The 12,901-nt window shown below is 34.3% G+C and overlaps 1 protein-coding gene, 2 long non-coding RNA genes and 1 pseudogene across 3 annotated transcripts; all 4 read left to right on the forward strand.

Moving 5' to 3' along the window:
- The first annotated feature begins 4,660 nt into the window (after positions 1-4,660).
- LOC115999517 lies at positions 4,661-6,467 on the forward strand (annotated as a pseudogene).
- A 322-nt stretch (positions 6,468-6,789) lies between these two features.
- LOC116000022 lies at positions 6,790-7,564 on the forward strand. The gene is made up of 4 exons (XR_004094055.1): positions 6,790-6,907; positions 7,076-7,146; positions 7,262-7,353; positions 7,452-7,564. It is a non-coding gene; the product is annotated as an uncharacterized LOC116000022 (long non-coding RNA).
- Positions 7,565-7,655: 91 nt separating this feature from the next.
- On the forward strand, positions 7,656-8,614 carry LOC116000020 (cytosolic endo-beta-N-acetylglucosaminidase 1-like). Its single transcript, XM_031240009.1, has 3 exons — positions 7,656-7,710; positions 7,849-7,961; positions 8,290-8,614. The coding sequence occupies exons 1-3, from the start codon at positions 7,660-7,662 to the stop codon at positions 8,402-8,404; spliced, it is 279 nt and encodes a 92-aa protein (XP_031095869.1). The 5' UTR covers positions 7,656-7,659; the 3' UTR covers positions 8,405-8,614.
- Positions 8,615-9,497: 883 nt separating this feature from the next.
- On the forward strand, positions 9,498-12,849 carry LOC116000021. The gene is made up of 9 exons (XR_004094054.1): positions 9,498-9,514; positions 10,282-10,381; positions 10,464-10,525; positions 10,628-10,682; positions 11,561-11,722; positions 11,891-11,962; positions 12,195-12,294; positions 12,377-12,438; positions 12,541-12,849. It is a non-coding gene; the product is annotated as an uncharacterized LOC116000021 (long non-coding RNA).
- The last annotated feature ends 52 nt before the right edge of the window (positions 12,850-12,901 follow it).

The following is a 12,901-nucleotide window of genomic DNA, read 5'->3' on the forward strand; positions in this document are numbered from 1 at the left end:
AAAAGAAGTATACAAACCTACAATTACAAATTTATACAAAATAAAAGAAGTATACAAATACATAATAATTTGATCTATTTTACATTATACTTACAGCAATTTTCTTTGACCTTTCATCAACAAATAGCAGATCTAGATCCTCCGGTATGTCGGGAACATCCAGTCGCTAGAGTACAAACACAACCCAGTACCTGTCGCTAGTTTTTTTTTAAAATTTCGCCGTTCAAAACCTTAGCGACGGATTTAAGGTTCTATCGTTATATATAGCGACGGAACCTCAAATCCGTCGCTACAAATCCGAGCATACGTGAAACTTAGATCAACTTAGCGACGGATATGGATATCCGTCGCTATTTGTTTAAACAAATACGGAAAGCGTCATTAACCTAACGACGGATTTGAGATTCCGTCGCTATATATAGCGAAAGCGACGGAACCTAAAATCCGTCGCTAGAGTACAAACACAACCCAATACCCGATTTTTATTAGCGACGGACACGTATCCCTCGCTACATTCTAACAAAGAAAATTAAAAAATGGGCATAATACTCTAGCTACGGCAATAAATCCGTCGCTAATTTATTTTAAAAATAAAAATATGCCTTAATCCTAGCGACGGCTATCGTTCCGTCGCAGATCCGTAGCTAAAAAAAAAATTTTAATCACCCCGCCAAAATTCCGTCGCTAATCCGTCGCTAGACCGTCTCAATTTTAAGCGCGATAATTTACCGCTAAAATTAGTTACGGATTTATCGACCACCCTTTTCCGTCGCTAATTTCCAATTTTTTGAAAAAACAAAAATCCGTCGCTATACCGTCGTTAACTTAGCAACGGAATAATTCCGTCGCAAAATCCGTCGTTATTTCCGCATTTTTTTTTTGTAGTGGACACTGCCCAGTTGTCTGAATGTCTATCTAACTACCATGGGAACTAGGAAGACATACCTGCACTCATTGCCGCTCGCCGCCCCGTCGCCACTCGCCAGTCGGAGTAGTCTCGGTCCTCTGGGACAAAGTCACGTCTGCTGGATTTAGTTTTTTTACAAATTAAATTTGGGAATTTTGGGGTTAGGGCTTGGTAATATATATTTTATTTATTTATAAGGTAGTATATGTTTTATGTTTTCTTAATCTTTTTTTTTAGCCTAAAGAGTCAATGTCCTCGCTTTTAACGTTCAATTCTGTAACTACTCATTTGGAATGATAACACAAGTTAAATTAATTTTTTTTTTCATTTTCAATTCATTTAGTTTAGAATGATTACATTTATAAATTAATATAAATAATGCACACATACACATTATGCATCACTATAAGAAAATGCACGCACATATGTATTATAGTGCACACATGTCAAGTTTATAATGCATACACACATCACATGAAAATAAAGTGTCCACACTAAGCCATAACGAGGTGCACACATACGACAATGCAAATGCACACCTGTGTAATGCAAATAGTAGGCTCGGTAGCAAGCAAGATATATGCTCAATATTGTACTCAGAATCATGAAACAACATTTACTTCTTATTCTTTTCAAATATACATCGGTAAAGTTCTTACCGTCAATAAAGTTATACATAACCAAACAATAATATTGATACTTATTCCAATTTCAGCATATTATCAAACATACAAAATACTTTTACCAAAACTCATTCCAATTACTAAATATTTAATTTCCATTCTGATTTCTATGTTCGAACCAAATTAACACCCCTTAATATTATTATTTTTTCTCCTCTAATCAATGTAGTTAAGGATATTATCGTATGATTGAGCTAAAAAACCCTTTCACCTCAAGTGCATCCATATGCAGATGTGCTGGTTCTTTTCCTCACCAATATTATTGGTAATAGAATTTAAAGCATTGTTCCATTCTTTGTTGTTAAAGTTCAGAGACTATTCTAATAGTTCATTCTCCTTTGCTTTCTTTCCACCTTCAGAAGTTGAAGCTTTTCCTTTTCTCCGTCATGCAAATTAAATATTTTTTATAATAATGTTTAAAAAGATTTACTATAATAACATATATTTAGGGGGTGTTTAGTTCAAATATTAGAATTGAAATGGTAATGAGAAACAAATATTTGGTAATGATAACGAGTTTAAGTAGAAGGTGTCACTTTGTTTGATAGTAAATAAAAATTAGAATAAAAATAAATAAATAAGTAATTAATTAAAATAAACGAGTAGATGGACAATGACTTTTTCATTTTTCATTTTTTAAACGAGTTTTGCAATTACATACTAAAGGATTTGATTCCAATAGTAGGATAACAAAGTAAGCAAATAAACATGGTACGTAGTAGGTATCAAAATTCATAGTAAGGTGCAAAAGTCTTCAATCAGACACACCCTTAATTTTTTTTTTTTGAGTACTACTGACTCTATTACAATGTAGTATCTGTTCATAGCTACTTTCTCAACCTACTGAAACACACCCTTAATTTAATCTAATTTAATATCACAACTCACAAGTCACAAGTTACAATTGCATACCTTGCTTGGAGTATGTACTATTTTTAATTCCAATTCCAAGATGTAAATCCTCACTTTTTGTGTGATCTAAAAGTCTTTCAATTCTCACACCTTCTTGAAAATAGAACTACACTATAAGTTAATAAATGTTTGTTCTCTAATAGAATATATATATGATTAATGTAAGCTTAATTATAAACATTTAATTAAATTTAGGGGAAATTAAAACATGAATATTTCATTCTTAAAGTTAACAAAATCTCCCACTTCATACATAAATATCTATTAGACATGAATAAATGACTACTTTCAAAAGTGTACATTTTAATGGTAAAAATCACTGCTGGAAATTAGTGTTTTTTCGACTTCATTTCCGACCACACAAAAATTTGGTCGCAAAAAGTGACTTTTTTTTTTTTTTTTCATTTTTTCGACGGGAGGTTAAAGTGATCGGAATTTCCAACCACCAAGTAAAAGTGGCCGGAAATTTTATTCACCAGTTTAAATTTTTAAACTAATTTTATTTTTGACCACCAAGCAAAGGTGGTCGGAAATATATCTATATTTTTTGTTTGTTTGTTTGTTTGTTGTTCAATGGTATGAATGCCACATGATTATCTTTGTATCATTGATTATTTCAGTCATACTTTTTTATTTTCAATTTTAATTGATCACGACGTAGAGAGCTTGCTACTAGATACTACCTCACCATTCTTACTATGAAAAATAATATAGTGCTGCCATTTCCATGTAGATACGTGAAATCATTTTCTGATGTTGGAGGAAGAAGGTGATGAGCTTCACCACCTTATTCCTCCAACATCTAACTCTAACTCTTTAAAACATTTATTCTTGTTAGGACTCTACAATCCTAGCGACGATGGTCGGATTTACCGACGAGGGTTTTTCCGAACACCCAAATTGGTCGGAACAAGCGTTTCTGACCGAATTAAGGCGATTTCCGGCCGCTTTTGGGTGGTCGAAAATCTGTTGATTTCCATCAGTGAATAAACTACTACAAAGTATTGAACTTTTTGTCTAAAACACCTATGGGTGTGTTTGGTTTGCACATGGGAATTAAAATTGGAATGAGTATCAAATACTTGGTAATAGTAATAGGTATTGGTGAAAGTATTTTGCATGTTTGGTAGTAGGGTAGAATAAGAATGATTATTAATAGTTGGAAAAGCGGCTCAGGTAGGGAATGAAACTCGTATTTTATTATGGAATGAGTTTTGCAATTAAGGAGTAATCAGAACCCATAATAGTGTTCTTAAAACCTGTCAACCAAACAATAACAATGACACTGATATTCATTCATGATAGCCAAACCTGTCAACCAAACACATCCTAGAAGTATAGGCTTGTAGTATTGCTATAACAAAAATAACGTACATTAATAATATAATAGTGATGATTACCTTTTAAAATTCTCTCGTAATGTAAACACTTTCTAAACTTGAAATCGCAATTGCTAGAGAAATAACCAGCTTGGTTGGTACAATTTGCGAGTGATCATGCACTCTCATCCTTAAAAGAGATCAAGAGTCCGAAATTCTTCTCGAACAAAAAATTAATATGATACGAATTTAAATGTGCATTCTACAATTAAATTAAAGCCTATCGAAATACCTCATAGTCTAACCAATAAAAAGAAACGAAAATATAATTACTCTTTTTCATCCAAGTTTTTCCCCACTATAATTGTATGCATTTGTAAAAGTACCATGCAGCTAGAATTCACATAACTTATTATTATTATTATTATTATTATTATTGTTGTTGTTGTTGTTGTTGTTGTTGTTGTTGTTGTTAGAAATGCTAGTCTACTTTCTACAATTATCTTAATTATTACTAATCCGTATCAAATATCAAATATTCATAATAATGAATTAAACAAGGCCTATTTTTTATTTTGAATTTTAAAAGATAGGAAGCTACATGGAAGTTTCAATAAACGGTAATCTTAGACAAAAAAAATCAATAAATAGGCTTTGAACTGAGTTAACGTTCACAATCTTCTGAACAATTTGAATCCAGCAATCTCGGAATTGTTTTTCACTGCATTTTCTTGAAAGTTAATAGGTTTGGATAGTATGATCCGGCCTGTTGTTTAGATGCCTGAGTGAGATGAAAGCCCTTCCAAGAAAGGGAAATTGATCCTCTTCTAGAAGGACTACATGAGTCAGACAGAACCATCTGGTTACCTTTTCTTACCTTGTTTGCTCTTTTGGTTCAAATTGCATGATATGCATTGTTTTTTTTTATCTTTTAAGATAGTGTATGTACCGTTTAAATTCATATTTAGTCCATCTGAAAACTTAGGTTTTTAGATTTCTTATTGGAACTTTTCTGTGTTGTGATCGTTGTTCTTTTCTTTAACCTTATTTGCATGACCCCCTCTTGGGTGGGTGGGTGGTGGGTAAATAGTTGGACATAAGATAATCTTGACCGGTCCTTTTAACAACTAACATGCCTTTGTTCCAGGGTGGGTACCTGATCTATTTATGGAGAGAGTACAAAGCAATGGGCAATGGTCATTGTTTTGTCCAAATGAGGCCCCTGGATTGGCAGATTGTTGGGGTGAAGAATTCAACAAACTCTATACGCAATATGAAACAGAGGTACTGTTGCATTGTTCAAGTACACAGCACATTGGATAGTTTCTTCTTGGTTCTTGATTCTTATCAGTTTTCTCTTTTACTCAGGGCAAGGCCAAGAAAGTTGTACAAGCACAAAATTTGTGGTTTGAAATTTTGAAGTCCCAGATAAAAACAGGGACTCCTTACATGCTATATAAAGTGAGTTGTATGTGCTATGAGTGTTCATATGTGGTATTGCTTCAGTTATCCTTTTTTTTTTTTTTTTTTTTTTTCCTTCATTATTGTAGGGTTCTTGCAATAGAAAAAGCAACCAACAGAATCTTGGTACTATTAAATCTTCTAACTTGCGTACTGAGAGTATTGAGTACACAAGTCCAGGTGAAACTGCTGTCTGCAATCTGGCTTCGATTGCTTTGCCACGATTTGTAAAGGAGAAGGTAATTGCAATGGCCTGGTTATGCATGTTTATTATGGAGTACTGTTTTTGCTTAAAAAATAATGCTTGGCTTTATCATTCTGCTATGTGCAAGGGCTACCAAATGAATCTCAACCATCTAAGCTTGTTGGTAGTAGAGGCTCTAAGAATCGATACTTTGACTTTGACAAACTGGCTGAGGTCTGATGTTACATCAAGCAATTTCCTAATGTATTTTTGATACATTAACCTGCGGGTTTGGTGTAATGTGTTTATTTTTCTTTGTGTAACAGGTTACTGCAGTAGTTACTTCAAACCTGAACAAAATAATTGACATTAATTATTATCCTGTTGAAACTGCAACAAGGTCTAATTTTAAGACACATGCCTATTAGAATTGGGGTCCAAGGTCTTGCAGACTTGTTCATATTGCTTGGCATGGCTTTTGATTCACCAGAGGTAAAGCTACTTTCATTTAACAGTTCTCTATTTTGAGTATTTTCTTGATGTACAGTTTCAAAGTGGTTGCTCTCAAATTCTGTATACAGGCTCAGCAACTAAACAAAGAAGTATTTGAGACGATATACTACCATGCTCTGAAAAGTTCTTCTGAACTGGCTGCAAAGGAAAGCCCTTATGAGACTTATGAGGGAAGTCCTGTGAGCAAGGTATGTATTGCATAAAACATATTGGCTTGTTGCTTAAATCCTAAGATATAACACTCAAGTGGCGGCTTTTATTGTTCAGGGTATCCTCCAACCAGATATGTGGGGAGTGTGACCCCTTTTGCACAGTGGGATTGGGATGCTCTCCGAACAATGATAGAAAAGAATGGGGTGAGAAATTCTCTTCTTTTAGCCCCAATGCCCGCTGCTTCAACCAGCCAAATTCTTGGAAATAATGAATGTTTTGAGCCATACACATCTAACATCTATAGCCATAGAGTTCTAAGGCTAGTTGCTGCCTGATTATCTTGGTTCACATTTTAGTTGATTTTGCTTTGCTGATATCTGATTATGAATAATTTCTGAGTTAATTTTATTACAGTGGTTAATTTGTTGTGGTGAACGAGTATCTTCTTCATAACCTAATTGAGATGGGGCTTTGGTCCCCTGCTCTTAAGAACCAGATTATATATGAGGATGGATCTGTGCAGAAAATTGCTGAGATTCCAGATGAGCTTAAACAAATTTACAAGTATGGGTTCACATTGTCTCTTTTCATACGACATCCCACCCCAAACACATACTAATAAAAATTAATGATGTCAGGACTGTTTGGAAGAACTTTGGTTGATATGGCTGTTGATCGTGGATGCTATATAGACCAGAGTCAAAGCCTTAACGTCCATATGGACCAACCCAATTTCGGAAAGCTTACTTCTCTCCACTTTTATGCTTTGTACAGGGTATGTATCTCATCATTCATCTACTGTTTATGCTCATCAAATATCTTGTGTGCCTGTCAAGCTTTAATATAATGCTATGAAGATTGAAGAGAAAATAAACATATTTCCATCACTAATTTTATTTTTGTAATATTGTGTCTTTATACTGCTCCGATCTTGATTCATAAGTCAACCTTGGGCTTTTGTGCAATGGATGGAAAAGCTTAGCATAGAGGAAGAGTTAAGCTTTATTTTGGCAGGTACATATTAATGGCTTCCTTATCATATTTTTGTCAAACCACCCCCAAATTGACTCATGGGGACTAGCCTGTTGGTTTCCATTTTTCTATATTAAACCTGCCGGTCATGAAAAAGATCATCAGGAAGTTCTTTCCTAAAGAGAATGGTCCAGTAACAAATTATGATCCATTCAGCAATTCTCCCGTCCATGAATCTTTGGTTATATGGTAAGTGTCGTGATGCTTAACCTTGTGATTATTTGAGTTGCCGTATTTTAGGGGAACCACTGTGCAATTATTGATTATACATTATCATTATGCTGCAGGTATGATAGTGTTACCACTGATGGTAGTCTTCTCTGGCAAGATCAATTAAATGAAAAAAATAAGCCTTTTTTTGATGAATGTGATGGCATATTTGTGAACTATACATGGAAGGTATTCTTTCACTGAGTTCCTTATAATCATGGTTAATTTAAATTACCTCGGTCTCTTGCTTAATCTTTTCTCCTATACTTTCCATATGATGTCTACATGGGAATTGATGTTTTTGGAAGAAATACTTATGGTGGTGGACAATGGACTGTAGGTTTATATACTAATTATTCTGTACATATTTTGCTTTTATATTGCCTCTCAAAAGTCAGTTGTAAATTCACAACATTGTTAAGGTCTGAGTTGAATGAACATAAAGCACTACTAACTCCTGCGAGATTTGTGCAGACAAATGCAGCCCTTGATGTGATTAAGAAGGATAATGTTTCGGCAGCCATATTTGCCCCTGCATGGGTGTATGAGACTAAGCAGCCACCTGATTTTCAGACTGCTCAAAATCGGTAGGACACTTTATTATTTTGGAATAGGTTCAATATGCTCCATTGTTTCAGTTTTAATTATTTCTCTTCTGCCTGGAATGCAATTATTCTTCTCTTAATTTGTCCCTTTTAATCTGGTTTAGTGAGGGGCAGCTCTGAGCCTGTAATATATGTCAGACTGTTATATTAAGTCCCATCTTAGTCAGAGTTATAGTTTGTTAATGAAAATTAGGTAAACAAAAGGTAGATCTGTCTTACATGTCGATATCAAAGTATAGCACCAAATTTCTATCCTCATGGAAACTTATTGTAACTTTTTATTCTGAATTTCTATGTCATTTATTTGCAGTTGGTGGGGGCTTGTAGAGAAATCCTGGGGCATTTCACAGAAGTATCCCCAAGTGCTTCCACTTTACTCAAACTTTGATCAGGTATCGACTCAGAACATGGAGTATTTTATTTGATGCATTGCTTATCAAATTATGCTGCTATTTCCATTCATTTTTGTTGTTTGAGCGCCAAAACTGGATTTGATACAAGATTCCTGAGTTGGGGTACCCATGAGCAAACTATTCTCAGAATAGATCTTTTTGATGTTTTGTCACTAGGGTCATGGTTACCATGTTTTTATTGGAGTGCAAATACTAGATGCTCCTTTTCTTTTTTTTTTGTTAAAGAAATACTAGATGCTCTTTGGAACAACATTTCTTTACCAAACTTCCAGGTACGCTCCCTTTATCTTTCTTTTCTTCTCCTCATTCCCCCCTCCTTTTATTTTTACTACTCATGCACTTTCTCTTTTTTTTTTTTTTTTCCCCTCCACTCATCCCCCTTTGATTCTACTTATATCTTTGTCCTTTTTTTCTTCTGTTCTCTTCTCCTTCTTTTTTCCTTCCCATTTTTCCTCCTCGTGTGCTCTTCCTCCACCTCATTCATTCACTTCTTTCTTTTTGTTCATTTAATTCATATTACAGTGGTGAATTTGTTGTGGTGAATGAGCATCTTCTTCATAACCTAACTGAGATGGGCCTTTGGTCCCCTGCTCTTAAGAACCAGATTATATATGAGGATGGATCTGTGCAGAAAATTGCTGAGATTCCAGATGAGCTTAAACGAATTTACAATTATGGGTTCACATTGTCTCTTTTCATATGACATCCCACCCCAAACACATACTAATAAAAATTAATGATGTCAGGATTGTTTGGGAGAACTTTAGTTGATATGGCTGTTGATCGTGGATGCTATATAGACCAGAGTCAAAGCCTTAACGTCCATATGGACCAACCCAATTTCGGAAAGCTTACTTCTCTCCACTTTTATGCTTGGTCCAGGGTATGTATCTCATCATTCATCTACTGTTTATGCTCATCAAATATCTTCTGTGCCTATCAAGCTTTAATATAATGCTACGAAGATTGAAGAGAAAATAAACATATTTCCATCACTAATTTTATTTTTGTAATATTGTGTCTTTATACTGCTCCGACCTTGATTCATAAGTCAACCTTGGGCTTTTGTGCAATGGACGGAAAAGCTTAGCATAGAGGAAGAGTTAAGCTTTTTTTTGGCAGGTACATATTAATGGCTTCCTTAGCATATTTTTGTCAAACCACCCCCAAATTGACTCATGGGGACTAGCCTGTTGGTTTCCCATTTTTCTATAACCTGCCGGTCATGAAAAAAATCATCAGGAAGTTCTTTCCTGAAGAGAATGGTCCAATAACAAATTATGATCCATTCAGCAATTCTCCCATCATTACTAAGAAGAAAAAAAAATAACATTGTAATAACAGAGTCAAGCACAAACAGACTACCTATGATGAGACAGTCGCTGGATTGTTTTTGTTCTTGACCCAATCGACAAGGGTGATGACAGGATAAAATACTGCCCATCCATGAATTTTAAAAAATCCTCAATTTGACAAGTATGTGAGCTTATAAAACATATTAGTGGTTAGTTTATTCCAGTTCTTGAGATATTTGGGTTATTATAAACTGATATGTGCATAGATTCTCAATCCATAATCAAATTATGAAAGAGGCTTTTGGTTGTAGAAATACCCATTTTTGAACAAGAACCCACATAAGCCCTATGTGGAAAAATTGAAAATGTTGCGATGTTTGGAAAAAAAGGGAGATATTTTGTGAACTGTGCATAGATTCTCAATCCATAATCAAATTATGAAAGAGGCTTTTGGTTGTAGAAATACCCATTTTTGAACAAGAACCCACATAAGCCCTATGTGGAAAAATTGAAAATGTTGCGATGTTTGGAAAAAAAGGGAGATATTTTGTGAACTGTTTGCTATCCTTGCATTACTTCTCTTTTGATATCTAGGTCTTGTAAGGAGAAGCGTTCTTCATATGCACCACAGAATGGAGTTCGATATGATGGGATTTACAGGATAGAAAAATGTTGGCGCAAAGTTGGAATTCAGGTAGATGACTTTGCTGAATTGTGTCTTTTTGGAGGGTGAGGCATGGCATGTACTGTCATAATGTCTGTTTTTGGCTATGTAGGGATTTAAAGTTTGTCGGAATCTTTTTGTACGCTGTGATAATGAACCTGCTCCGTGGACAAGGTATGCTATACCATCAATATTTTCTTTCTCAATAAAATCAGTCCCATGTTACGTTCAATGATGCTTGTAAACTTATTGTCAAGCTTATTTATTTTTTTCAAGGTTAGCTGAGTTATGAAAACATGGGGGATTAACATTAGGGGCCCCTGAAAGTGTGGTATGGTTAACATTCTTTCCAAGCCAGTTTCTCTCCATTGTTTATTTCATGCAACTCAGACCCATGATAAGTTGATTATTCATTGTTGAAGCTACATTATATTAAATAGATTAAATAGAAAAAGAAAGATCTGCTTTTGTAAATTTGATATGTTGTGATTCGTATATGATGCATTGAAGTGTGAATTTGATATATTGTGGCAAGCTCCATAGATCAAAAGCATACATTTGTGGCAATCCATCATTTAACTGTTAGCTCTTCGTTTAAGGTAACTCTTTCTTCTTTTTTTTTTTGTTATTAATATTAACTATTAGGAAGACACTTTCATGGCCGGCGTAACAATGTTAAATGCTAAAAATTATAAGAGATGTGGTATATTATATAATTTGACAAAGTTGAACCCATTCCTTCAATTTTGTTAAATTATAAAATGTACCACACCGCTTACAATTTTAAGCATCTAACATTGTTATGATTCACATGATAGATATATTCTTAAAAATTATTAAGAAAAATCTTTCATGCCAATTCGTAAAAGTGTTGGGTACTACAACCATAAGAAATTAGAACATTCTTTAATTTGACAAAAATTGAAGGAATGGGTTCAATTTTGTCAAGTTATAAAAAATATAGTTTCCTATCATATTTTTAGTTTTCGATTGCATTTTAGTTTTTAGTTAACCTAAATGCTATATAAGTTAGTTTTATACTCTTTATATGCTAAAGACTTGATCGGATTCTTCAATTGCATTTTAGTTTTTAGTTAACCTTGTTTTCATCTTGGTACTATTATGTCTTCTAACTTGTGTACTGAGATAATTGAGTATACAAGCCCAACGGAAACTTCTGGCTTCAATTTCTTTGCCACGATTTGTCAGGGAAAAGGTAATTTAGTTGAGTCAGGACTGTTTGGGAGAACTTTGGTTGATATGGCTGTTGATCGTGGATGCTATATAGACCAGAGTCAAAGTCTTAACGTCCATATGGACCAACCCAATTTCGGAAAGCTTACTTCTCTCCACTTCTATGCTTGGTCCAGGGTACGTATCTCATCATTCATCTACTGTTTATGCTCATCAAATATCTTGTGTGCCTATCAAGCTTTAATATAATGCTATGAAGATTGAAGAGAAAATAAACATATTTCCATCACTAATTTTATTTTTGTAATATTGTGTCTTTTTACTGCTCCGATCTTGATTCATAAGTCAACCTTGGGCTTTTGTGCAATGGATGGAAAAGCTTAGCATAGAGGAAGAGTTAAGCTTTTTTTTTGGCAGGTACATACTAATGGCTTCCTTATCATATTTTTGTCAAACCACCNTGTGCATAGATTCTCAATCCATAATCAAATTATGAAAGAGGCTTTTGGTTGTAGAAATACCCATTTTTGAACAAGAACCCACATAAGCCCTATGTGGAAAAATTGAAAATGTTGCGATGTTTGGAAAAAAAGGGAGATATTTTGTGAACTGTTTGCTATCCTTGCATTACTTCTCTTTTGATATCTAGGTCTTGTAAGGAGAAGCGTTCTTCATATGCACCACAGAATGGAGTTCGATATGATGGGATTTACAGGATAGAAAAATGTTGGCGCAAAGTTGGAATTCAGGTAGATGACTTTGCTGAATTGTGTCTTTTTGGAGGGTGAGGCATGGCATGTACTGTCATAATGTCTGTTTTTGGCTATGTAGGGATTTAAAGTTTGTCGGAATCTTTTTGTACGCTGTGATAATGAACCTGCTCCGTGGACAAGGTATGCTATACCATCAATATTTTCTTTCTCAATAAAATCAGTCCCATGTTACGTTCAATGATGCTTGTAAACTTATTGTCAAGCTTATTTATTTTTTTCAAGGTTAGCTGAGTTATGAAAACATGGGGGATTAACATTAGGGGCCCCTGAAAGTGTGGTATGGTTAACATTCTTTCCAAGCCAGTTTCTCTCCATTGTTTATTTCATGCAACTCAGACCCATGATAAGTTGATTATTCATTGTTGAAGCTACATTATATTAAATAGATTAAATAGAAAAAGAAAGATCTGCTTTTGTAAATTTGATATGTTGTGATTCGTATATGATGCATTGAAGTGTGAATTTGATATATTGTGGCAAGCTCCATAGATCAAAAGCATACATTTGTGGCAATCCATCATTTAACTGTTAGCTCTTCGTTTAAGGTAACTCTTTCTTCTTTTTTTTTTTGTTATTAATATTA

Source organism: Ipomoea triloba, chromosome 12, assembly GCF_003576645.1.
Source record: "Ipomoea triloba cultivar NCNSP0323 chromosome 12, ASM357664v1".
Taxonomy (NCBI): Eukaryota; Viridiplantae; Streptophyta; class Magnoliopsida; order Solanales; family Convolvulaceae; genus Ipomoea; species Ipomoea triloba.